This window comes from Micromys minutus (genome assembly GCF_963924665.1).
Source record: "Micromys minutus genome assembly, chromosome: 1".
Lineage (NCBI taxonomy): Eukaryota > Metazoa > Chordata > Mammalia > Rodentia > Muridae > Micromys > Micromys minutus.
The window spans coordinates 54,647,971-54,675,333 of record NC_137969.1 but is presented as its reverse complement, the minus strand read 5'-3'; the positions used below and the strand labels follow the sequence as shown (position 1 = coordinate 54,675,333).

Here is a 27,363-nt window from a genome sequence, read left to right as displayed (position 1 = left end):
CTAGCCCCTGACAGTTTCTCCACATTCCAGGAATCCCATCTCAGCCAGGGCCTTTGCACATGTTCAGCCCTCTGCCGAAGTGCTATTCTCCACCTGACAACTGGTTGGCTTCTCATCTCCCTCCCCCCAAAAAATTGTCATATCAGTGACTTCTCCCTAATACCCCCCCCACTCCAGCTTCACTGCTTGGGTCTCCTGGAACTTATCTCTATGGATGAACTACCCCACTCAATATAGGCTCACAGAGGGCGAGAATCTTCATGCTCTAAACTCCATGCGTTTCAGAACTAACCTTGCAGGGTAGGCATTCAAAAGAGCATTGTGATTAAATGGTTACCTTACAGTTAATGTAACATCAATATAACAAATATATAATAATGTTTGCTTGCTTAAAATAAGTCCAGAACAAGTTGTATCTTAGGGTAGTTTGTTCAGACCCTGTAGCTCCTGGTATCCTTTCAGACATGACCAAGTCCCCAGCAGGACTTGTCCACTCCAGAAGGACAGGTCTAGAAAGGAATCAGCCTCCTGGGAAACAATGAGGCCTGGTCAATGCTGTAGAAGCTGCTCATGGCCCTGTGCCTTGAGTCAGGATAGTTCTACTAAAACATGTCTGTCTGTTACTGCTCTGGTGGCTCTTTCTTCTCCCTCAAGCATCCTCCCTTTACCTCTTGTATGTCTCTCCAGCCATCATTAAGTGGTTAATTTCTTTCTTAGAATTCCAATATTGAGTACTCCTAACTCCAATCTGCAAGCATTTCTAATGTAACTGTATTTAAAGGGATCCTCCCTGCTTGACTGTGTGTGTGTGTGTGTGTGTGTGTGTGTGTGTGTGTGTGTGTGTGAGGGGTGAGTACCTTAAAAGAAGCCATGGTTTTCTCCCATCATTTTATTTGGCTAAATAGTAGCAGAAAAGTCAGCCCACTGGAGATCCTCAATAAATACCCAAGAAAGAGCAGAAGGGATTACGCAAAGATAACTCAGTACTGTCCCCATGAAGATACCGAATATATAGACTGGGGTCCGAGATAGCATTGTACAAACATGATGGATTCTTTACCCCTAACAGGAAAGGATATCTTCCTTACCTAGCTCACAGGGAGTGAGGCATCAACTAGAAACCAAGAGACAAGTACCTTATATGATGTCATTTTTACTGATAGGTCACAGATTTTTTGCCACATATTTCAAATTCCCCAGTTGATTAATCAAACATAGGACTAGCTAGATTGAAGGTGAGCTGTGTCTAGCAACCATGCTCCTACTGGCCTACGGCATTCTGACAGCACACTGACAAGAGTTCTGTTCCCTGGGAAGAATGTTGAAATCTAGACAATGCACTCACCAGGTTAGAAACAGGGACATGTGGTACACATTACTGTATATGGAGATGATAATTTCACATTTATTGCACCTTAATGCTCAGATTATTAGAGCACTGCCTAGACGATGTTTATTAAGGGGTTTTAAAAATTAATAAACTCAAGAAGTAAGTGCACAGGCTCATGAATCTACCTGCTTCGGCTTGGATTAACAGCTCTACCAGTTAACACTCCCACTCTCCTGCCTTGGTTTCTACACAAGTTATTTATAGATGACTAGGTTGCACAGGAGACTTTTATGAGCTGATGCATGTTGAATTTTGTCTGTTGATGGTATTGATGAGTCTAAAGTTCATGACTGTTTTCCTGGGTGTCTCTGTAGTGATACCCCCACTCACTGAAGTCCATAGGAGTTCTCAAATCCTGGCCCAGAACAAGTCTTTGTCATGGTACTCTCTGCCTCCGTCTCACCCCTACTGATTGTGTTGAAAGGTTGGGTGCTTGGCTGAACACATCCTTAGAGAATTAATGGGAATCACACATATATCTAACACAGAAGTATTAGAGGCCGTGACCTGCTTTGTGGCTCCTCGGTCTCCCTCATACCTCCCTGACAAATCCACCGTGGAACCAGGTGACTGCTAATCATAATGATCTGGGGCCCAGGACAGTTGCATTGCATCTGACACTACCCTACTGACTGACTGGCTCCTCTCACAAACAGCAGGATGGGGCCACCACCCACTCCCCACTCTTTCTGCCTCCCACTCTGTAAAAAAGAGATAAAGCTCCCTACAGAGCAAAGCCTCTTTGTACGGATGCCGAATCAGAGTCTGCAGACTGGAACTTCACCCTGATGATGTCATGGGGGGGGGATCATCCGGATTTGCCCTGTCTGACTTCCCAAGTCCTAATGTTGTGACAATACTGTTTAGTAGACCTACTTGTGGGGTTCTACGGGTTAAAGAAATGGGGAAATAAGGGTAAGGGAAACACCAGACACTGGAGATGTAGGGATGGAGCACTATTCTTAAAAAATGTGGGTTGACTTGCCTTTCACTGTTCTTGATCCTTGAAGTCCGAACATTAGATTCTTATACCAAAAATAGACGTATCCAAAGGAGAATATGTACTAAAACAATTGCGTTATAAGGATAAGGGTGTGATAATAATAGGCATCTTCTACACTGAGATTAAACACAAAGCTATGTTTAAAGAGCAAAGACAATCAGCTGTGCTTATCAATAAAGCTAAAATGGATGGAGCATGAAGAGAGAGCAGATGGTGGGGGGGAGTAGGTCACATTCTGAGTTCTGTCTATTCCAAAAACAATGTATATAAAAAAAATAATAATCTCTATTCAGCACTAGGCTCTGCCCCTTCTGCCGTGACCTTCAAGTTATTTTCAGAGTTCTAAGTAGAGTCCGACAGTGAGATCCTTCTCAAATTCACACTGCGGTTCCACCAGCAACCTGTACAATTCTTTTCCCTGCCTAAGACCAATCACTCTGTACATCAGCTATGGGGGTGCAATTACAACAATCAACGGCTTCAACTCAGTGAAGGGATGCTGAGGAAACCCACTGCTTTTCTGCCCCTCACTACCTTAGGTGAGCTAGCATTGATTCCCATCACGCCTACTGAATAGGAAGGCTCCTGCCAGAGAGATCATTTAGGACTTGCAGGGGAAAGTTGTTTATTCATAAAGACTCAGTCAAATGCTCACATGAATCCTATCTGAACCCAGACCTGAGGCTTTGAGCTCCACCCCAAGCTGGCTCCACCGAGATGGCCAGAAGCTGTGCTTCTAAAACAGAAGTGGTAAGCTTTCACGACTTGCAGTATCTCGTAGGCATGCTTACGTGGTACTGGGGAAAAAAGGAAATGAAGAGGTGCTTACAGGGGAGGGGCAGCCGAGTTGGCTGTTTGACCCTTGGTACAGAACATGACACCATTACCTAAAAGCAACAGAGTACCTCGGCGTGTGAGCGTGCACAGAACGTTTTCAGAATTTAAGGCTGTGTCGGGTTAAAACTGAAATGAAGATGAACAAACTCTAAGTTAACTGAGTGAGACACAGCAAAGCCTAAAGACGGGGATCAGGACCAGGTAACACCAGCTGCCAGTCATATGTAACTGGAAACAAGAGGTGGCAGCGTCACAAGATGAAACTGGAGTAAAGGTCTTACAAAAACATTGGATCCAATAATAAATCTTGGGATCTATTATCCCAACTCATCCAAATGATAAAAAAACAGGGAAAAGCACATTCTGATGACTCACAGATAGCTTTCAGTCCAATGTGAATTAAACCGAGCAAGAGAAAGAAAGCTGTCTAGGAAAGTAAATGTCTACACATGAAGAATGTTTTCAACAACCAAAAAAACTTCCTTGTAGAAGAATTTAAAAGGTTTTCTTGTCACCTAAGATTCTTGCTTGATGCCAAGAAAACCTACAACCAAAATACAGCCATATCTAAGAAGGCTAACTCAGACCTAAATCACTTGGGGTTAATACTTAAAACATCTTTTACCATAAGTATGGTGTTCTCCTACTTTAAATTAAAACTGGGGGTGTGCTTTTTCTTCAAAAGCTTGGTTTTTTGGTAGAGTGGTGAGCTGATCTTAGTTGGATTCAAAGAAGAAAGAACCATCCAATGAACCTAAACTCTAAGGAGGAATCTGGTGACAACTTGTTCACAACGTAGAAGGTTCATTCCAAGTGTGTCACTCCATAAGCCTGTCTTCACTGGTGGCAGTAGCAATGGGCAGGGCCTCTGGCAAAAGGCCCTGCTGCTGCTTTCTCAGACCAATGTCCTCTATTTCTCCATGGGCACTGGCCTGCCCAGTCAGGAGCTCCTACAGCAGTGTAAGTCCCTGTCAGTTCTGAAACAAGGAAAAGAACAAGAGCAAAGAAGTCTAAAAGAGCAGGGAAGGGGTGGATGAGAAGGGAAAAGAAACTGGTGGGGGTAAGATGGCAGGAGGGAGGCGATAAAGGATATGAAGACCCCTGGAAAGGAGGTCTACCCTGGTGCCCTAGTCTGCTCTTGCCCTTAGGGACAAATGAAGCCCATTTCATATGGGACCATTACCTGGATGAGTTCATCCAGCTCGGTGGAGTTGACGCAGGCGTGCTGAGCTATGAAGGTCTGTTTCTGGATCACAATGGTGGTCCTCTGGGAAATCTCCTGAGGCTGCTCCAACGCCTTGAACACCGTGGCTCCGATGATCAGGTAGAGGACGACCACCAGGAAAATCGTGGAGACCGTCTTCCATTTCATAACATTAATGGCCGAGTCACTCTCCACTCGGGAAGCAAGCACGGTGGGTTTTGCGGAGAAAGAGAGCCTCGGTTTGGAGTTCTGAGCAGCAGACTTGGGATCCAGCAAGTCAGGGGCCGCCACTGACAAGGACAGAGAATTTGGGTTAGGTGGGAGGAGTCTGGAGGCAAGGGGCTAGCAGCTTCTTTAAGGGATCAGCCAGGGCTGGGTGAACTTGGAGATTCTCCTAGTAGGAGCCGAAGAACCTCACCAAGCAGCTTTCTCTGGTCACTTGCAGAACCATACATATATATGCTCAAAAAGGGGGCGGGGCTTCTGCTCTCTGCTGCTACTGGAGAGTCAGGTGGATGGAAAAAAACCAGAGACCAAGAAGTCAAAAACTAAACAAATAAAGCCTGAAGGGTTCCTCATTAATTTGTAGATTTCTTTCTGTCCCTGATAATGCCCCTGCTCCTCTGTCAATGGAGATGCCCTGAAATCCCAAGGGCTGACGGTACTAAACAAAATATTTGCTCCTGAGGCAAGCTCGTGGCTTGCTTCTGTACATCAGACCTTTATACTGTGGGCAATCAGAGTAAAGGGTGCTTGCTTTTGGGTTTTCGAATTTTTTACAGAGAAGGGATTGCAGTCAGTGCAGCTGAAGATCCTGCTTATTCCTCTGGTGTGAACAGACTATTCACTTCATATCTGGCTGCCCATCTTCCAAAGTGGGGCACACTGTTAAACATGGTTCTGCCATCTCTAATGTGCTTACAATGCAAAAGGTGTTGCTAACTCTGGAGCCACACAGCCAAGATGCAACAATGTCTTTGACTTCACCAGCAAAAGCAGGAAGAAAGCGAGCCAGTGGATTGGCTTACATCTTAGACCTTCTGTGCTCTGCATAAGGCTAATTGCTCCATTAGGGTTCCCAGATACTGTGAGGTGGCTCCAAGCCCATCTATTATTTATCCCAGATCTTCAAAATCATCATTAATGGGTTTCATTTTAGAAAATCCCAAAGCTATTCCATGGCCACTTGTGGAGGGGAAAATAAGCCAATCACCACAAAACATTTGACTGGAGAGGCAACGGCAAACTATCATGGGTTAACAGAATGGTTGGAAAATGGAGGTAAACACCTACAGGAGTCATTCATTTAAAGTTCATCACTTATATAAAAATAAGCCAAATTACCACAATGTGTGCAATATAGGTTTCAAGAAACATAATTAAAATTTACTTTCCCATAAGCATATAACACATCCCCTTGGAATTGCACCCTGCATCTCCAGACATGGCTTGAGGGTAAAACACTCCTAAAGAGCATCGGTTTGCACAGCTTCCTAGCCTGCTCTCTTGCCTAACACTGAGTGGAAGTGTAGGTTGTCAGTGTGAGTTACTAAGGGTCTCCAGTTCCCCATCAGAAAGAGCAAACAGCTAGTTGATGCACCACAGGGAGAGAGCGAGCTGTCCAATGAAGGCAGATGAAGGGACCTGCTCTTGGAGGAGATGCAGTCAGAGTGGATGTGAGGACACAGCACCCACCCCCAGCAGCAGCAGCAGCTCTGCATGGAGACTCCAGGATCAGGTTCAGCAGCAACTTCCTAAGTGAGGCTCAGCCTGCCCTCTACAAGTGTGACTGCTTCCCCTCCAGCCAACCCACCTGTTCAGACTGCAGCCACAGGGTAAAGGGTACTTTTATTGTATTGACAAAGGCAATGACACTCAAAATAAGCACTTGGGCAGGTGCTGGCTGTTGGGATTTCTAAGAGCTGTTAGCAGTGCTTACAGCAGTTCAAAACCACCATCACCTGTAGCCTCACGAGGACTCCCCACACCCTTTCCCACTCTCAGAATCTGACTAAAAAACAAAAATAATCTAAAATTGAGCCCCCCCCCAAAAAAAGACCAAAAGAAAAACCTCTACAAGCAAACAATCAAAATAACACAAACCATCACAGCAGAGGAGCTCCACGCCACCTCTCTAAGCAAAGGTGCCCCACTCCCCAAGGTACTGACTTTCACTGCTTTTTCATAAAGAGAGTTAGAAACCACCACCACTGTTTACCCAGCCCAGCCTGAAATCCCACCAAGATATTATCATGATGCACTTGGAGGAGAGAGGGCAGATATGGTAATGTGTTTTATCGCCCCCCCCCCGTGTGTGTGTGTGTGTGTGTGTGTGTGTGTGTGTGTGTGAGAGAGAGAGAGAGAGAGAGAGAGACCACAGTGTGTGTGTATGACCACCTTGTGTGCAACCATTGTGTGTGTGTGTGTGTGTGTGTGTGTGTGTGTGTGTGTGTGTGTGTGTGCTGGGCTGATAAATTTCCTTAAGAAGTTTAATTCTTTTAAGCTGTGTCCTTATATTTAATTAGCAGAAATAGATAATGCACAACTGGCAGGCTTAATGGATAGAATCTGGTGGAATACAGAATAAATATTTAAAAAACAAAACAACAACCAAAAAAAAAAAAAAAAAAACCTTTCCTGAACCTAATCTAGACACTGGGTTCCCAGCCTTCACTGTTTGGTGAGAGGAGAGGCAGGTCTTCCCACACACTGTCCACACCATCACAACTGCTCCCCTCCCCCAACGTTCTCCTCTTTATGCTCCTGGTCTCTGGTCCCCATCCACAATCTCCTCTCCCGCCAGCCACTAGTACCCCCAAAACAGCAGCAGAAACAAGCTTTTAATTTTATTTGCCCCAGCACCACTGAGTGTCCCCCATGCAATGGGCAACAAGTGTGATCAGGGCCACCGTGCAACCTGCTTGCTGGCTACTCTCTAGGGCTGACCCTCCTCTCTGGAAACTGTCTTAAGCTGCACCAACCCTACTCCCGAGGGAGGGAGGCAAACGCAAAAACCCCAGGCACCAGCTGGAAAGCGGAAAAGCGCAAGACGGAGCCAGGAATGTATCCGGGCTGGGGTTGAGGTCGCCAAGCCCGAATCACATCCAACCCACAAAATGAAGAGGAAGATGAAGAGCTAGGGAACCTACGCCGCCCTCCCAGGAGAGCGTGCGCTGGGCCAGGATGTATGCCCAGGGGTCTCACCTCCTGCGGTATAGCCGGGTCTCTCCCGCGAGGCGCTGGCAAGCATGAGGCATGCAGCATTCAAAATGTTTGTTTGTTTTAACACAGACTTGATGCTTTTTTTCTTTCTCTCTCTCTCTCTTTTCTTTTCTTTCTTTCTTTTCTTTCTTTTTTCTTTCTTTCCTTTTTCTTTTCTTTTTCTTTTCTTTCTTTCTTTCTTTCTTTTTTTTTTTTTACCAACACGCCATTGTACTCACTCCTTATTCCAAGACGGGCTGCGCGCTCCAAGCTGCACGGGCAGGCATTTTCCCCCGGCTTTGTTTTACAAGGTGGGGAGAGCGGGGCTGGAGGCGGGAGGGGTATGGGGGGGGAGCGTGAGAAGAAACGAAATCGCGGGAAGGAGGGGACACCAGCGGCGGCGGGCTGGGCAGAGGGCGAGGGCGAGGCCGAGGCCAAGTTGGGCTGGGACGACGACGCCCCCGCGCACGTTGGGTCACCCCGACTGTGTAGCCGCCTGGGGTCCCGCGCGGGCCCTGGGTGCGCTCAGCCCCTGGCTCCCTGCGCTCGGCTGGCGGCTCGGCTCTGCCCCGGGGCTCGGCGAGGGGGCGATCACTGCAGCCCGTTCGACCGAGCACCCGGGTGTCTTTGTGCCACGGCCTCGCGCAGCCCCTCTCCGCATGTCTTTGTGCTGCGCCTCGCCTGGACGGAGCCCCACCGAGCGCCCGCAAGGTGGGGGTGTGGCCCGGGGTGGCCCGCCTGGGCCGAAGCTCCACTCTCCCCTTGCCTCGCCGCTCTCTTCCCTCCTTTCCGAACTCCCTCCTCCTGCTCCTGCGGTGTCCCCGCCCGGGCTCGCCTCCCGGTACACCCCTCCCAGCCCTATGCGCGTCCGCGTCGCCCCAGCTGCCAATGTGTCCTCCCCGCAGTGCCCTCGGCCTGCCTCCCGCTTGGGAGCAGCTCGAGCCTCACCTGCACCCATCACCCAGAGTCCTACTGCCACCTCTTGCTCTAGCCTTCATGCATGCATCTTCATGCTTTCCCAGAGTCCGGGTGTCAAGAGAGACCCCAGATCCCTACAGGTGAGTATCTTCCTCGCTAGCGCCCCTCCACCAGGATGGCACAGAGACACCATCCCTCTGCCTTGTGAGCCTCAGAGTGGAGACCTCAAGAGGCTGATGGCAGCTTTTCTTGGCTGTCATGGCACTCTCTGGGCTGCTTGATTTGGGCCTGGAGTTCCTGAAACAGAAAGGAACTGGATGCCTGAGTCAGGAGGGATGGAGGAAAACAGACTACATTCTCTGGAACAGCCTACCACCCCCCCCCCCCCCATCCCACCGCTGACATAAGGAAGCTGAATGCTGTGGGCGTGGGCAGATTTTGTGGGGTGAAGAGATAGCAGTCCTCAGGCTGAACTTGTTTGCCAGACCCTTCGCCACGCTCTTGGAGAACCCCAGCTTGGGCAGATCTCTACAGACACCTGGAGGGCAGTGCCCAAGTTCTTGCACTCTTGGCGACAAGGACTAATTTGGAACAGAAGTGGCCTAGAAAGGGCAAGTGATTGGATGCTGCCTTCACTCAACATGGAAGAACTTCAGTCCTTTAACTGCCTGCCTTCCCTTTCCAACTTTGCCAGCCGGAACTCCCAGCTGACCCCCAGCACCTTGCATAGAGTCAGTGTTTTCCCAGGTATATGAAGGAAGCCACAGACACAGCCTTGCCTGTAACATGAACCTCCTAAGTCATTTACAAGACTCTCCAACATCAATGATTTTTTTGTTGTTCTATTTTTGACTCCAGAATAATCCCAGCACCTGTTCTGTCTATTGAAAATAAAGCATCCATCTTGTTCCAATTTAAGCACGTTTTTCTTGACTTCTGGTCTCAAAAGTAATGTAAGCCATTTAAAAATATATGAGTCTGATCTCACTCCCAGACTTATACCTTCCCAGAGTTTCTAGGTCATAGGTCATGCTGTTGTTTCACTCCATTGGCTCATTTCACTGCAGGTTCTCACTGATTCTCCCAGCACACACACACTCGCACACACTTTATAGAACTAAGAGATTGCTTCAATAGTATTTTGTATACACAATATTCCTGTGTGCAAAAGCACTTCCCCAGGAGATTGATTTTCGAGACTTGGCTCACACAGTTCCTAAATCTTGCAAATCTCTCTGGAATCCCAGAGCAGATACAGCACACTGGAAACTCGAGGCGCAGTTTCGACTCCAGGAAGTCTCTTTTGCTCCTGTGTGGGTGACGCCCACCTACATGTCTAGAGCAATCTTGAGCTAACTCTACAGATGAAATGTCTTCACAGCAGTCCTTTGATTACAGACTAGCATTCACCAAGAACTTCCAAGCTGGGTGAGATTTCTGGGAAATCCTAGTCCAGCATCTTACCATTTATTTTTTTCTGGTGTCATCCTTCTCACAGCTTATCCTGCAGTTCTCTTGGAGGGCTGACTTCATGTCCCATAACACCCAGGACTAGTGAGGGGTACTGAGTTCAAAGGAGGGATGATAATAAAATTAGCATTCTCCTCTCATCCCTCCAAGCATCCTGAGCAAGGACACCCAACTTATAAAAGGAATGGGCCAAATTCTCCAACTTGAGATCATGTTTCCCTACACAGCCATTTTTCAGCCAAGATAAAATTACTCCAGGCCAGTCTACCTTTCACTCAGTTTCTCACCTTCCCTTCCTTCCTTTCTTTGCTTTCCCTAATTTGTTCCAAACCTCTGTACACTGGGAAATTGATGCCCCTGTGTATTTCTGTATGACATGGCTCCGTGGCTCCCGTGGCTCTGTGGCTCCCGTGGCTCCGTGGCTGTTCTTCCAGATGACTCTTACCTCATTTCCACATCAGTTCTATGGTCCCTCCTTTAACATGCATGCCCTTTTAAGGGACTTAGTATGACAAAGCCATGCCTAAGGGTGTTTTAAATATGAAGAGGACCAGATCGTGTATCACTGAAACTAGAGAAACAAGGAAATGGGGCTGACTGTCCCGTTGCCAACCATCATACCTCACACTCCATCTACCCAGACAGACCAACCGCACCAGGAACGGATTAGGAGGGCAGCCATTGCTTCCTCATGATTCTGTGCTTAGGTGCCTTAATCTCTTTAATGCCCAGGAAAATCCAGAACACATAGTGACAGCATTGGGTTTCCACAAGCCTCCTCTGGTCTTTTCAGAATATATATCGTGATCGAACTTGTACAGTGATACAACCTGCAGCATAAACTCAGTTCATTTTCATGCAAATTTGGCTCTTTTGATCCTGGCCTACTCAAAATGCCCTAGTGGGGGAAAAGAATAAGAAATGAGCATGCTTCTTTTTTCATCATTTTGACCACATCAAAAGAGATCTGTGAAATCCAACCTGCTCTGCTCCTGCACTGTGAGTGGGATGAAGTTTTTTATCTTTCTGATGATCAGTTTGCTGGTCTACAGAGCAGGGAGAGTTCACTGCACTCACAGTAGAGGATTGGAAGGGCCAAGGTGAGAGACTGTGTGTGTTGTATGTACTGTATGTAATGTAAGTACACTGTGTATGCTATATATGTGCTCTGTATGTATACTGTATGTACTGTATTGCTTATTGTATGTACTGTGATTGCACTGTGTACTGTATGTACTGTTATGCTGTATGTACTGTATGGGTGTGTATACTGAGTTGTATACTGTGAGTACACTGTATATGCTATATTACATACTGTATTGCAGTGTGTATACTGTGTGCTGTGTATGCATACTGTGTGTACACTGTGTTTACTGTATTGTGTACAGTATGTATACTGTATATACTGTCATCTTCCCATTACTATAATGGAATACTGAGGCCACTAACCCCAAAAGAACAAAGGCTTTATTTTCCTATGCTTCTGAAGGTTCCAGTACAAAATCACATAGCCCCATTTTATGGGCTTCCCCCCTGAGCAGAAGGTCATGAAGACAGAACCACCATGGCCAGACCACTTCCATCACAAGCAAGGAAGCCAAAGAGAACAACTGGGCAGCCTGTGTCTCACTCCTTTGTGCCAAGCTTCCAATGACCTAACCACCTCCCTCCAGGCCCACTACCCACAATTCCACAGCACTTCTCGATATTGCCATGCTGGGGACTTAGCCTCCTACCCAGGAGCCTTTGGGAGGCATGCTATATCCAAACACTGGCATCATTTGTGTGTTTTAATATGATAATTTATCCATTAGCCCATTCCCATAAACTAGGGAGCTACTAGTTGAAGCCAGACCACCAACAAATTCCAACTCTTGTAACCCATTTTGTCATTTCCTTATGGTGTGTCTACTGCACACTCAGCCATTGTTCTGTAGCCATAGTAAGGACAGCACCTCCAGAATGATGTGGTCTAAGGAGGGCAGATATAGGGGAGTACCCCTGTAACATTTCAATACACGTCATCAGGAAAGTTACGAGGCACTGTGGCAGTATTTTATGCTGAGAGCTCAGAGAAGGCATCTCTGCGGAAGTGGGCATCCATGTGAGGATGTAAGAGATGTGAGGAGAGATTTTCCTCAGCAGAAGAGCTTGCCAAAGGCCTGTGTTAGGAGATGGCCAGGAGAATGTGGGCACTCAGGGAGTCAGGCAGGTGGGGTGATTTGTTCTGTGATGGGAGAGAACAGAGGAGGCCTCTAAGAGGCAAGCATCAAAAGCCAGTCAGTCAGAGCTGAGCTGTGCAACAGCTTTAAGAAGGCAGTCCTTCAAGGCCAGAGTGTGTCTGTTTTGAAGACTTTGTGTGTGCCCAAAATTATAGTGTATCAATCAAAAAGGAAGTCAGAAGCCACTGGGGAAATGAGACAGGTAGGCCAAGGGTCTATGCAAGCACTGTGTACAAGCAGCATCTCAACTTGGATAAGCGCCACCTGGAGGGGCTGGTGGAACTGGCAGGCTTCTCTCACATCCAGGGTTCTGACACTTTGTGTCTTCTGGGAGATCTGAGAGCTGGCACCACAAGTCCTCAGGAGAAAATAATACTATAATCCACCAATTGCACTTTGGGAATCATTTGATAAGAGATGGGGCCCAAGCTTACTCTGCCATGATAGTATTGAAGAATATGGCTCGATGGCCATATTTGGCAGAAAATACCATAGTTGGCAGATCATGGTATGATATGTCCATATCAAATCTAAGCTTCAGAGTGTGACTTGAGAAAGCTTTGGTCTTCCCATTTTCAATACAGCCTTTCTTTACTAGTTCCTCTTTTGTTTCTGTGATAAAAACAACAACAACAAAACTATGATGACCAGAAAGACCTTACAGAAGGTAGAGTTTATTTGAGCTTATGGTTTCAGGGGGTTAAAGTCCAACATGGCAGAGAAACATGGCAGCAAGGGACAGATGTGGCGGCACCTGGAGCAGAAAACTGAGAGCCCCACATCCTCAACCACAGTGGGATGTGAAGACAGAATAAAACTAAAGGTAGCATAAGTCTAAACACTAAGTCTGCCCCAGTGACTCACTTTCTCTAGCACAATTAAACATCCCTGAACAGTGCCACCTACTGGGGACCAAGTGTTCAGCTACTCAAGCCTATGTGAGGCTTTTCCTATTAGAAACACAACAGCCTCATACCTCTTCCCTGGTGGGTTTCAGTGCCCGATGGCTGCTCCACACATGTGAAACTCAGGACCCTCCACCACACATGTGAAACTCAAAACTCATATCACTGAGACCCTCCACCTGCACAGTAGCGTGCCTTTGCTTGAGATCACGGTGTCTGATCATGTCGACTATAGGTCTGGCAGAGACAATCCAGCCTGCCTCAGAGATTTCTCAGGCAAATAGACAATGTGAGGAGTGAGGCCCTGAAGACGTGTTCTGCTGTGCTCAGAAAGCAAAGCTGCGGATGTCCCCATCTACGGAAATTCCTCACTTTGCATCTTTTTGTGTCTGAATGAGCAAATGTGAAACCTGCTTAAGGCCATATGCTAGACTTATAGAAGATTTAACATTAACCCTCCGTGTATTACCCCAGGCCATACTTATTGTAGAAGAAAATCCTAAAATACAGGCAATGTCTTTCTATCAGATTCAAATTTCAGTGAAGTGCTCAAGGATGTCCCACATTTCCTAAAATGTGAGCTGGGCACTTTGACCCCACGAATACTCTGTCAGCCACTTCTCCCCACGACTTTGCACTGATGGCCTCTTCTGCATGAATAATCAATTCCTTTCCACACTGCGGCAGCGTGAAACTTTTGAAAGTAAAATGGGGTAGTGTTGATGATACCCTGGACACTCTTATTTCCTGGAGCCTCCAGCATTTAGGTCACAGTGTGAAAGGTAGCCCAGGGCCAGGCATATCTCTGATTTATCAAAAAGAAAGAGGAGGAGAGAAATGGAGAAGAGATGGGATGGGGAAGAAGGAGGAGGGAGGAGGAAAAAATGGAGGGAGGGGACATGGGGAAGAGGAGAGAGGTACATAGACACCTGCACCAAGGGTTCACCATGAGCCAGCAGTACTGAGGACCCTGTGTAATTTAATTCACATAAGAGCCATATAAGTCCAACAGGATTCTCAGCCTTAGAGAAACCAAGTAACTTCCCTGAATAACACGGGCCAGTGACAGCACTGTGAAGTACAGTGGCCCTGCACTGTGTTCAGCCACCAGCTGAAGGTCTTTTTCTTTTGAGTGTGTCCTAACCACATCTCCCCTAAGAACCTTCACACATACCAGTTCTCCCAGTGTGGACTGTGCCCACCCCCTTTCCTACCCAATACAACTTACATTCACCCATTAGACCTCAGCTAAAACACCACCTTCTTCAGAAAAGCCCACTACCTCTCAGGCAAGTTCAGCTGACTGCTCCAGCCATGGCTCTTAAACCTCAGCCCTTGCACCTTTCCTTACAGCTTTGCTGACATTAAATATTTATTCAGACTGCCTTTTGTTACTAAGGAAGCACCAAAAAAAAAAAAAAAAAAAAAAAAGTGGGTGGCTAAAAACAATAGAAATATGTGGTCCACATTCTGCAGACCAGAGATTAGAAATCAAGGTGTCCCAAGGCCTTGCTCCCTCATAAACTCTCTAGAGTAAGTGCTGTCAAACACCAGCTCCTGCACTTGGCTGAAACCCATGGGGTGATTCTTGACTTGGAGACAGCACACCCGTGCCTTGGGCACTGTATCCTGGTCTTTCTTTATAGCATATGTGCACTCTTGAGTGGTCAGTTTCTAAATCCAAGCTTTCCCTTTTTAAAGGATACCAGTGGTATTGTTCAAGTTACCCTAATGACCTCATCTTAATTGCTTCTGCAAAGACTATATTTCTCAGTGAGGACATATTCCAGGGTGCTGCTGATATTAAGATTTTATTTATTTTTTTTCCCAAAATTGATTGTGGAGAAATACAATTCGGCCTTTAACAGTGTTCTGCAAGACTCCAATAAATAAAGAGATTTGGAATCTTGTTCCACTACACAATAGCTAACACATAGTAAGTACGAAAATCGATGGTTGTTCTATGAGACAAAGCCCATGAGAAGCATGACTGACTGAGAGCTCAGCCATCAATTAGGAGTACGAATCTCAGAACCCACAGCATCACAGAGGTACCAAGTGCATATAAAGTGTGCATCAGGAATGGAGCAAACACTTCAGTCAGCTTTAATTGCTTCCTGCCAGAAGGAAACACTGGCCCCATGTCTGAGACCTTTTGATAGTTTAGAAGTCAGATTTTCAATTTATTTTAAAGATTTTTTCTAATTTTCAAGTTGAGTAAAAACAGATTCAAAAATGAACAATTACCAAAAAACAAAACAAAATAAAATAAAAGCATGTATGGGCTAAAGAAGGTCGTGAGGCTCCCTGACCACTACCTCTGTGTCAGCTTCAGATGCCCTGGGAGGGGAGGCTACAATAAAATGTGATTGTTCAATGAGTTTGTCTGTGTTGGAGAGTCTCATCTTGATTGCTCTCTCTCAGGGCTGGTACCCCAAAGGCTCTCCCTTCTCTAATCTAAATTTAAGGGTTGTCAGGAAAATCACAGAACCTTTCAAAATAAGTAATAGTTTACTTCGATGTTTGGAAAACTCAGCATTAAACCTAAAAGCTCCTAATAAACACAGATAGGCTATGATCCTGCACTGTATAGACAGCCCACCCTCAAATCACCTCATGCCTAGCCCTGATTGGTTCCTTCCTGGTTAGGTCACTGAGGTCATGAGCCTTCTCTGACTGTGATAAACGCCAGAGATAATTCAAACTATAAAGCGATAAGGTTTACTCTTGGCTGCAGCACCAAGAGATTTCCATCTAGAGCAAATGTACTCTTTTACTTTGGTCCAGTGAGAGTGGACCAAAACCACTCACCTCATAGAGGGACTCAGAAGACAGAAACACGCTTGCCTTTTGCAACCCATGCAAAAGCTCTAACAGATGGAAGACCTCATTGGATGTTCCACCATCTCCAAACAGCAGGGAGCTAGCACTTCTTTGGTGGGTGTGGTGAGGTGGGGTTGATGTGAATCTAATCTTAATCTAATTTAAAATTTCCAGATCTGAACACTAGCAGTCATTGTCTCTCGGAATCAACCTTCTAGTTCGTCAATTTCCCCTTCTTGAGGCTCCACCTTCTGACACAAATTAACAGAAGCAGCAAGCCACCAAAGCCACCAAAGCAACCAAAGCCACCAAAACCACCAAAACACGTGCCTAAGCATTTCCTCAAGGGTTAAGGTCACGAACCAACTTACGCCTTCTGCAGGTTCTGGAATCCATCTCTCTTCTCCAAAAGGATGCGCAGGCTCTTCCCTAAAAGCTGGCTGAGGACACTGCCTCCGTCATATTTTTTTTCTCCCAAGTTCCCGTGGACTTTCCCTGCACTGACATTTGTGATGGACTCATATAGGCAGCCCTACAGCTGCCTGCTTTGGGAGCCAGTGGAAGAAGGCTAGTTGTCCCAGAATGTTCTCATATTGGTTCTACACTCTTCAGGGAAACGGTATCTGAAGGGAAGAAGATAATGCAGAGGGCGCCCTGACCGCTCCTGAGCAGCCACTCCAAGCATAAAGCTTCTCATTGGTCCTTCCCACAGTCTGCCTCTGTGGGACAATGAACATGATTTAGTAATGAGCAGGTAAGAGTGTTGATTCAAGGTAGTCACACGCTTTTCTCAGTCCATATGAGAATCACAAGATGTGTCAACATCACACTCAAACCAACACAGCCAATTATGCTAATATGCTTGTGAAGTGTCCCAACACCCACTGAAAGGCGACCTGGACCAACAAACACAGCAATTTCTATATTTCAAAATCCCAGAACCGTGACGGAAGAAGCAACAGCCATCTGGAGGAAGGTTCAGTGTGAACCTCAAGGTCCCTGCGACATATAACTTCCTCAAGTATTAGGAGATGGAAGACCTATTTCAAAACTTTAAGTTAGATTACTAATTATTTAGATGTCTTGAAACATCCAACTCACATTATGAATTAACTTTTTTGGTGTGAAATTATCCATGAACTCATCTCTGGTGACTGTGATCATTATTATTACATGCCGATATACACTTAACAGAATATTTTACCTTGTGTGGGCTCCTCTTTATGCCTGCTTTTCTCTGCTCAAACAAACTCTAATGGGACAGCTAAGGGCCAATATCTCACCTGAGTTCTCTTTGATCTCTAAGCACACCTAATAGATATTTGAGTGCTTTCCAAATTTCTATTATTATTTTATTGTATATGTACATTTGTCTGCATATAACGTCTGTGTACCACATGCATGTGGTGTCCACAGAGGGTGTTGGGTCCCCTGGAACTGGAGTTATGCATGGTTGTGAGCCATTATGTTAGTGCTCACAATCAAAGCTGGGTCTTCTGGAGAAGCAGCCATTGCTTTAACCAGTGAGTGATCTCTCTGGTCCCTATGTTTTACTTATGTAGTGAATGATAACATCACACAAAAGTCAGCACTGCTTCTCATGTCCAAATGATGCCCTCCATCACAACCAGGTGTGATAGTCTGTACATGCTTGGCCTAAGGAATGGCACTATTAGAAGGTATGGCCCTGTTGAAGTAGGTGTGGCCTTGTTGGAGTAGGTGTGTCACTGTGAGTGTGGGCTTTAAGACCCTCATTCTAGCTGACTAGAAGCTGATCTTCTCCTGTTCACCTTTAGAACAAGATGTAGAGCTCTCAGCTCCTCCAACCCCATGTGACTGCCTGGACACTGCCATGTTCTCACCATGATGATAACGAACTGAACCTCTGAACCTGCAAGTCAGCCCCAATTAATTGTTGACCTTATAAGAGTTGCCTCAGTCATGGTGTCTGTTCACAGCAGTAAAACCCTAAGACACCAGGTTTGTCATCAACACACATGCAACTTATTACTCTTGAGACATGGGAAGTCTATGTGTTTCTCCCACAGGCTCTTCTTGCAGGAGATCTGGATAACAGAGAACCAGCACAGCTCACTGGTTTCAATCCAGGTGAGATCCGTTCTTCCCTGTGCCTTAGTTCCCTTGTCTGAGAACAGGAAGTGAAAGGTATATCATCATCAGTGTGTCAATGAGCCTGAGAGAGAGCACACTTGAAGGTGTGCTTTGAATAGTTACAGAACAATTGCAAGAACTTGGTAAACAGGAGCCATTGCTGTGACTGTCACTGGCAATCGTGATCCAAGAAAGGAGGAAACCACTTGTGTTCCAGAGGGATCCAGAAAACACTTGTGTGTGGGGGGGGGGGTGTACCTTTTAGAAACCAAATGAGCAGCTTGGAACACAATATAATAAGATAGCCCATGGGAGGGGGGCCAAACTCACCCCTGCTCTGGAGAAAAGAGGACTGTTAAGCCCTATCCTCTTCTCCCTGTGTGAAGTCCTTAGCAGGAGGAAGGAAAGGGGTAGGTGGGTATCAGTCAGGAAATCCAGAAAGGATGTGGATAGGCAGCAGGGGGCTCCCAGAAACAGACAGAAAGGACCTAGAAATGGTCACCCCAATGCACTCAATAAAATTTTTCTTTGCTGTGGTCCCAGGGTTTGAACCATGGCTCTCTGACATGTACCTTACACTGTGTTCAGCTTCCTCTCAGGCTTCTTAGAAATCAGTTGCTTTGCATTCTTTGGCTTTAACAGATGTCCTCTTTTTCTTCCTATTAAAGTTGTCCTCTGGACACAGGTAAAAAGATCTTCTCCACAAGCTGGGTTCTGGTTAAAATAAATTTGTCTAACTATAGTTTTCTGGTTACTAAGAGAACCACTGCACATGATAACATATAAACAGAGCAAGGGCCCTGGAGAGGGTATGGGCTCCCAGCCAGCAGGTGCCCCATGTACCTAGCACTGTGACTCATAGGGTAAGCAGGTTTACCAGGAATCTGTCCTCACCACCACAGTGGCACACTAGACTTATTTTAATTAATACTCAGTTGTCAAATATTTACCAAACTATTTTTAACCATTGGTGGAAATTTGTTAGCCACTAAGGGTAGATATAAATATGATTTCATAATCGCTTTCTTTTTCTTTCTGTTTTTCTATATTTACCATCAGTGGAATGCTAAATCTTCTGGTGGTTTTTTTCTTTGGATGGATATTGGATGTGAAACTAAAAAGAAACTTGGTTGGCATTTTCCATTGATATTTTCTCAGGAAGAGGTGCCAAAGTTGCATTGCTCAGATTCCAAACTGATTCTCAATGTTCTTGGTAATGAGCTGTCCTGTGTTTGTTTTGTTTTGTTTACTGGAGTCGTGATTTTCATTTTTGGATATGGCATTATATTCTCCACATGTAGTAACTGCATGACAGACAGTTGGTCTTAACTGCAGCTATCATTCCTGGAGCCCCTGAACTTCAGTATTGTATTTAGAGTTAAGAAGCTGTCTTTGTCAGTGTTCTGTTGCTCTGAAAAGACACCATGATCATACCAACTCTTACCAAAGAAAGCATTTCATTAGGACTGGCTTTATGTTTCAGAGGTTTGGTCCATTATTATGATGGTGGGAGCATGGCAGCATGCAGGCAGACATGGTAGTGAAGAAGTAGTTGAGAGTTCTACATATGTATCCATAGGCAGCAGGAAAAGAAAGCTACTAGTCTTGGTTTGGGGTATTTAAAACCTCAAAGCCTGTCCCAGTGACACACTCCTCTTCCAACAAGACCACGCCTCCTAATCCTTCCCAAGTTCTGCCACTTGCTGATGAACATTCATATATATGAGCCTATGGGGGTGCCATGCTTAGTCAAACCACCACAGAAGCTCTTGACTACACCCCATGAAACATTGTAAACAATTGATAAAAATGTCATGATTCTTTCCATTTACATAGTATAGTCCTAAATGCTTCAGGGAATGGATAATAAACCCACAAAATCAGACAGCTGCCACAGCAGAACTACCATGAAAAACCCACACTGAAACCCAGAAATGGATCTGGAAAGGACCATGCAAGAAATGTGTACTATAATGTGCATCATTTATTTAAATAAATTGCACAGGATGTCAGCCAGCTGTACTTTTGGAGGACTGATATTAAAAACTACTTTGTCTGTAGTTAGTTGAAATACTAAATATGCAAGCAAACTTTAAAACATGTGTGTGTGTGTGTGTGTGTGTGTGTGTGTGTGTGTGTGTGTTATACATGAGGAGTTCAGAGGACAACTGTGAGAGTCTGTTCTATCCTCCTAACATATGGGTTCTGGGACCCAAACACAGATCATCAGACTTAGTGGCAAGCATCCTTGCCTAAGAGGCATTTTGTCAGCACCCATAAATGATGTTTTTTAAATCAGCAGCTATGATACGTCAGCCATTAATCTGGTTTACATTTGCTCAAAGTCTTCTAGAAAAAACATTGCCATGGCTTCAATGATTCTGTTTAGAGAACATAATATAAAACATGACTGTCACTATCATGATGCCCCAAAGGTCTGATAATCTTCCTTTCTCCTTTTTGAGAGTGAATTGTTTGTAGTAGGGACCTTGCTACTCCCTTATCCTTAGTATCCAACATGGTAAATTCTCAGCAAATTCTTGTTGAAATGAACTCAACTATTTTAAGAGTTGCAAAGATTTGAGAATCAATGGATAAAAATTGTTGCAACCAGATACAATGGAGTATTATTTGGACACAAAAGTAACCACATTCAGTTGTTTGAAGCAGCTTGGATGAAACCAGAAAATAGGACATAATTTTGTGAGTTTTTAGTTGTTACACATTTCCAAAATATAAAGAAAAGGAACTGTAATGTGACCACAAATTTGGAGTTTAAGTTGAAAATTGCAGACATTTTCCAGATTTGCTAGAGAGATCTTTCTTCCTTCCTTCCTTTGTTTGTTTGTTTTACCTTGCAGAAAGAAAATACAACCGTAATTTCAGTTGAGCCTGGCTTATCTTCCCCTTTCTGCTTCCCCACCCCTCTTGTGGAGATAGCATCCTTCTGTGAGGATAAATGTATTTTTCTGATGTGTGTATGCAAATACAAAAATATAATGTATTTTTACATTTATGTAGTGACATTCCGACATACGAATTCTCTTTGACTATTTCGGTAAACATAGGATTCATCCATGTGGTAGAATATAGAACTTTCTTAGAACACTATATTTTCCCAGCTTAAAACTAAAGCAAATTATTTTCTATAAGCTACTTGTGTTAACATTTTATATCAATGTGGTAAAAGGTACAATGTGGTAAAAGGAGAACAGGTTCCTTTAAGTTTTCAGAAGGATAGAGCCCATGTGGCCATAAAAACATCATAGGAGCCAGGGAAAACACGGTAACAAGATCAGGAAGCTAGTTCATCAAATTGTGTCTAGGCTCAGAAAGCAGGGGGAAAGAACAAGTGCCCTCCCCATCCCGGAAGTGACATGTTTACTGTACTACTAACTGGGAATTGAGTGTCTAAACCCATGAGCCTGTGGGGTACACTTCATCTTCAAACCCCACAGTATACCTTGCCTTAAAGTTATGAAAATCTGTTGGAACAGAAGGCAAAGATAGGGACATCAGGTCCTGAACACCTCTTTATACAATCAGATCCTATTGGTTAGCTCGCTAGACTAACTTCTCTATGGAAGCTGGAGACCTGGGTTAGTGCTGGGGATGAGAGAGACTTGAGCTGTCTACACGGGTCTATGGCACCTCTTCTTTTAAGAGGCCACAGTTAACAGGAGCCACACTTGCTCCGAGCACTGGTAGGGATGAGTAGCATGAATCCTTTTCAAAATTTCAAGGAGATGCCCTCTTCTTTTCCTCCCAACGACTCTTGCAAAAGCATTATCATTGCTCATAGCCGACTGAGTTGTGCAAAATGGCTGGAGTTCGGATTTTGTCGACAAATGTAGGCAGAAGTTAATGACGAGAGAGAGAGAGAGAGAGAGAGAGAGAGAGAGAGAGAGAGAGAGAGAGAGAGAGAGAGGTGATAGTGTTGTGCCAGCATTTGGGAACCCCAAAATATTATCAAGGAGCCATCTCTGGTGTAATAATATTAGGGTCTCTGTATTACAAGCTCAGGTTTGGGCTCTCCCCCCAACCCAGCCCTCAGTAGGACAAGGTTTTATATGAAAATAGGAGCAATTGGGGGGAGGGGTTGTTCTGTCTGGCAAGTATCTAATAGAATGACTATAAGACATGTGGGTGCCCTAAAGCAAGACTGTATACAATCACAAATGGTCTGAAAGCACATCTGAAGCTATCAGACTAATCTTTGATTGACTGTTGCTAGAAAGTAGCTAGGGAGTAAATCCGGCCAAGGACAAGCGGTGGGGTCTTTCCTGGTACCTGGTTACAGCGTGGGTTCTGCTGCAGGTCAAGTTCTCAGGCTTTTCTTTTTTCTTTAAGATGGAGCCCGATCCCAAGATGGAGTAGGTTTGGCCTTTCACTCCCCACTTTCTCTGATAACTAGAAGGCCCACTCATGAGACTTCCTGAAGTTTATCTAATCTCATGAAAACAGTCAGTCACTGGGCTACATCCTCATGACTCAGTTAACTCGGGCCTCTCAGATAGGTCGTTTTATTAGCAAGTTCCAAGAATCACTTGTCTAGACAATTTTTCTTTTCCTATTTGACTTCTGGGTGACAGATATGTTTATATGGTATTAAAACATTACCAAGTGTCTCAGTTAGGGGTTCTATTGCTGAGAGGAAACACTGTGACCAAAGGCAACATGGGAAGGGAAGGGTTTACCTGAGCTAACCACTCTTTGCCAAAATCCATAACTGTGGGTTGGGATAAGAACCCAAGGTGAGCAGGAACCTTGAAGCCATGTTTGAAGCATGGAGTTCTGTGTATGACTTGCTCTCCATGGAGGCTTTGCCTGCTCATACAACTTAGGAGCACTTGCTCAGAGGGAGCTGGGCCAGGTACTTCCTTACCAACTGCCAGCCAAGAAAATGCCCTGTTGACATACCTACAGGGAATCAGATAGAGGGATTTCTCGATCAAGGTTCCTCTTCCTAGATGATATTAGCTTGTGTCGAGTTGACAAAAACAACACAAGCAAAGCTAAGCAGGACAGTACACCATAATCTACCCCCTGATAAGTAACTATGTGGTCACTCTGAGGAAAATAATACTGGCTCTAAGATCCTAAATGATTCAATGAATTTATCTTATATTATTTGGTTTTTGTGATGTCCCTTTCTTGATTTTCTTTCATCTTCCTGAAAATGCAGCTAAAGCTAAAGCCACATCAAAGGTTCTTTGGGGAAACAAGAAGAAACAGGTTCTCTGCACCTCTAGGTTTCGGGTATGTGGACTTGAAGATTCCTATGCAACAGAGTCCAAACTTAAAGAGAGAGAAAAAAATTGAAACCATAAACATATAAGAGAATCTGTCTCAGAGCTTCCGCAAATTAGAACTGTTCATAAAAACTCATCACATTTTTAAAAAATGATCTTTACAGGAAAAAAAAATGGTGAATACTCACTGGAAATGTTTAGCTGATTGTGTGGGAGGAACAAAGACCTGATTATGTAACTTCCAATTGCCCGATTTAAACCTACTGTAAACAAGTTCTGTGTTGGAATACCTCAGCATTTTTAAATCCTGTATCGTTTTTGCTTTCCAAAGATGCCTCAGATCAAATGATAACTTTGCTTGTCCTTATTAATAACTTTTGCATTTCTAAAGGCCTTGAACGACTTGAGGAGGAAGCCTAGATGCGAGCTGTAGTTTCAAAGGGTTCTTTCTGTGGCTGCTTGGCTCTATGTTGCTGGGCCCGTTAGAGGTGGGGTATCATGGTGGCTGGAGATGAAAGCAGGGTCAAGAAGCAGGAAGAATGGGGAACACGGGAAGTAGCAAGATGTGGCCCCAAAGATGCTCCCAAAATGCCCATTTTATTCAAATAGGCCCCACATCTCCCTTTCATCATATAGACCTTTGTCTTGTGACTCCATAAAGGGGTTAGTCTCTGGATTAGGTCCAAACTCTTTTACCTAAGGATCTCTGGGAACCTCATTAGATACACCCAAGGGTGTTGTGTCATCAATACTTGGGATGTTTCTTAATCCAGTCAAGTCACCCATCAAAACCAGCCATTATATCATTGGAAGAAAAGATAGCCACAATACAGAAACTTCACCATAATTCTTAGGATCTCACACAATCCAGAAACAAAGAGGATGCTTCAGGGGTACTGGCTGGAAGAGGAAGCGCTTGCAGCTGAAGCTGCAGAAGAATTTAAGAGCAGATGATACCCTTATGCAAGATGGGGCTTGACTACTAAAGGGCTCTGCTCTCCACGAAGTGGCACCTTGAGGGTTAAACAGCAGAACCCCATGCCCAGCCCCTGAAGTCTGTCCTCTCTGTAGTACTGGCCTCTTCTTCCCCACCAGGGTCCTGCTGGGCCACAGCAGACCAGGCATGACTTGAGTTTTCTGGCCTCCCACTCTAGAGCAGGTCCACGCTTGAGTGATGACTCCTCCCGGAACCCTGAGCAAGCCCAAGCCTGCTGCAATCCTTCAGGGAAGCAAACGATGCTCTAGACATGAATTCTGCAGCCTCAGCACCAACGGGATGCAGCCATGCTCTCTGCCCAGGACTTTAGCAGTCTCACGTTCCTGAATCATACAAGGTCTAGTCACGGATTGAATGACTTGAATGACTACAACTATTTTTTTTAAGTGTACAGTGTTGGATCAATCTAGCCATTCAAATTAAGACCGACTTTGTTTCCGGCACAGAACTCATCTTCTCTCTTTAAATTAAAGCCGGACGCTTATCTGTGTCTCTGGTCTCCAGCACGGAGTTTTTATTCTCCAAGAGTAATTTGGCCTTTTGAACAGACTAAGGCAATTAACTCCATCAGAGACCTGTATAGGATTTAATGAAAGCCATGCACTGGCTGGGACGTGGAGGGAGCATGTTAATATTATTATCACACTGTGTGGAAGACTGTGGGCACGGACTATTAGGCTGCACTGTTCTTTGAAATTGTTATAATTTTTTAATAATCTACATGAAGTCGGTGTTTAATTAAAATGTCAATAATCCCAGGACGTTTTCCTTTTAAAAATAAAACAAATGAAATTTACTAATAATTCTCTTAATACCTATTTGTATGTGAGTGTATGCACATGTGTGTGTGTGCTTTTGTGCATGTTTGTGCATGTTGGGGGGGGTGTGCATACTTGTGTGAGTGCTTACAAGCACAGACTAGAGGTCAAAGCCAGGTGTCCCTCGGTCCTTCTTTCCCCTGCTGAGACTGAGTCTTTCATAAAATCTAGAACTCTCTGTTTCAGCTACACTGACCAGCAAGTTCCAGGGATCCTTTAGTCTCCCCCCTTCCTCCTCAGTCCTGAGGTGACACTATGACCGAAGACCCAAACTCAGGTCTTTGTGCAAGTACTTTTCCAACCAAGCCACATCCTTCTAACAGTTCTTTGTCTCCTTTGACTAGCTCCCAAATTCTCATCTCCAGAGCCTGGGCCACAGTAATTTCATCTGACTTTTAGTCTTTAAAACTTATTGCAAAAAAACCATACCTCTGAAATATTTTTGAAAAAAACTCACTTCCTTTTAAAATCCACTCTATTAGCCACAGGAACTTTTAAAATATTTTTTATAGGAAGACTCCAAGTATGAGTGCTTTTGCACAGCGATTAACGTTAACCCCGGAGACTGTTTCTACATTGGATAAGACTATAATCACTATTTTTAAAACTGCATTAAATAGTTTCAAACCGCAAAATCCACACACCAACAAAGCAATTAAAATGCCTTTTCTTCATTTGGAGGTTAAAAAAAATTAACTTTTAAATATAGAAATACTTGCTGTGCTTTATCTGTGAGCAAAAGCAAACAAAAGCCAAAGAGCCGAAGTGATTTCACAGGTATGCTGAAACTCAGTCTGGAGCAATGAGCTGTGGACATTCTAGAAAGCCTGGCGTTTATGATGAATTTGACATTTTAAAGCATGACATATTTCATTTTACACCGGAGCTGAAAGCAAGTTCTTCAAAATATTTGGGGAAAATCAGAAGTAATACTGTCTGGGGTTGGTAATGGGTGATAAGGTTTCAACAAGATGGCCCAGCAAAGATCTTGCAGCCAAGTCTGAGGACCAGAGTTCAATCCTTAAGACCCCCACAGTGGAAGGAGAGAGCCAATACCCGCGGGTCATGCTTTGACTTTCGAGCGTGTGCTGTGGCATGTGCTCCTTCCATTCAATAAATAGATGTAACAAAGTTGTTTTAATTCAGTGGTTATGACAGATATACATAGTAAAGTTCCATTGTCTTGCAAGCTGGACAACACATTACCCTGCCCTGACTGATAGGGTAACACACAATATATAAACAATGGGATTTTCACAGGAAAAGGTCTGAAGTTTAAATCTAGTATTAGAGCTACAAGAAGTTATACTGCAGGTGCATTTTGTGTATTATATGCATATCCACTAATACTGTTTCTCAAAGTACTTATTTCTGTTAATACATGGTGGTAGGTTCAAATTTTCCTAATAGTCACTTCTTCTCTAAGTAGACAACCTATTTGGGGATTAAAGTGAGAATGTGTGTGTAGTGGTGTGTGAGCTTTCATGTGAATGAGTGAGCATGTGGTTGGAGAACCATCTGGAGTTACACCTCATTTGAGACATGGTGCCTTTTATGTGCCCCCCCCCAAACCTGGCTGTGGGGATACTTCCGCCCCACCTCCCATATCCCATAGTGTTCAGCTCAAAGATACCCATGCTGTGTGGCCAGAATTTACATTTGTGCAGCCAGAACTTTAACCACAAAGCCATTTCCCCAAACCCAAGTGCTAAGATAATTAATTTTACGTTCTCTAGAGACAACAATTATGATTCAATGAATACCCAAGGTGTTGGAAAGAATGTATCAGTTTGACACCAAAGAGTAGGAGAAACAGCAAAGCACATTACACAGACATGTAGACAAACACGCATTCATGACTCATCCGACTACTCTGGTCTCCCTCAGAACTCTCCTGCTACATGACCTGAAACTTTTTCATTTTAAGGAACTAGAGTCTGATGAATTTAAAAGTCTGTCCAAGCCATTGATTCAAACCAGTCACCTGAGTGTTAACTTTACTTTGGAAACATTTGTGCTTCATTTCTCGTTCTTGTCTTCCTGCATCCCTTCAGATAGCACCTAGCGGAAGGGGAATATTCATGGTATCCTGGGCACTGACAGAAGACAGCATCTGCTCAGGGAAGGCTCTTCCTCTGTTACACTTTACTAATGACACTCGAGTGTGAGCATCCTGGAACACTCTGCTGGCAAGCGTTCTTGGTCCCCCTG

At 44.6% G+C, this 27,363-nt stretch overlaps 1 protein-coding gene across 3 annotated transcripts in view; it reads right to left on the bottom strand.

Annotated features, from left to right (window-relative positions):
* Positions 1 to 27,363, bottom strand: part of KCNK2 (potassium two pore domain channel subfamily K member 2) — a gene marked incomplete at both ends in the record, with an annotated part of 184,018 nt that overhangs the window by 125,307 nt on the left and 31,348 nt on the right. For 2 of the 3 annotated variants that reach the window (XM_080933567.1, XM_080933569.1), the window contains 2 exons: positions 4,414 to 4,724; positions 7,639 to 7,684. In XM_080933567.1, the coding sequence (XP_080789693.1) occupies positions 4,414 to 4,724; positions 7,639 to 7,684 (357 nt within the window). Of the gene's footprint in view, positions 1 to 4,413; positions 4,725 to 7,638; positions 7,685 to 27,363 lie in introns of those variants that run through there. The other variant, XM_080933568.1, reaches the window with a different exon arrangement.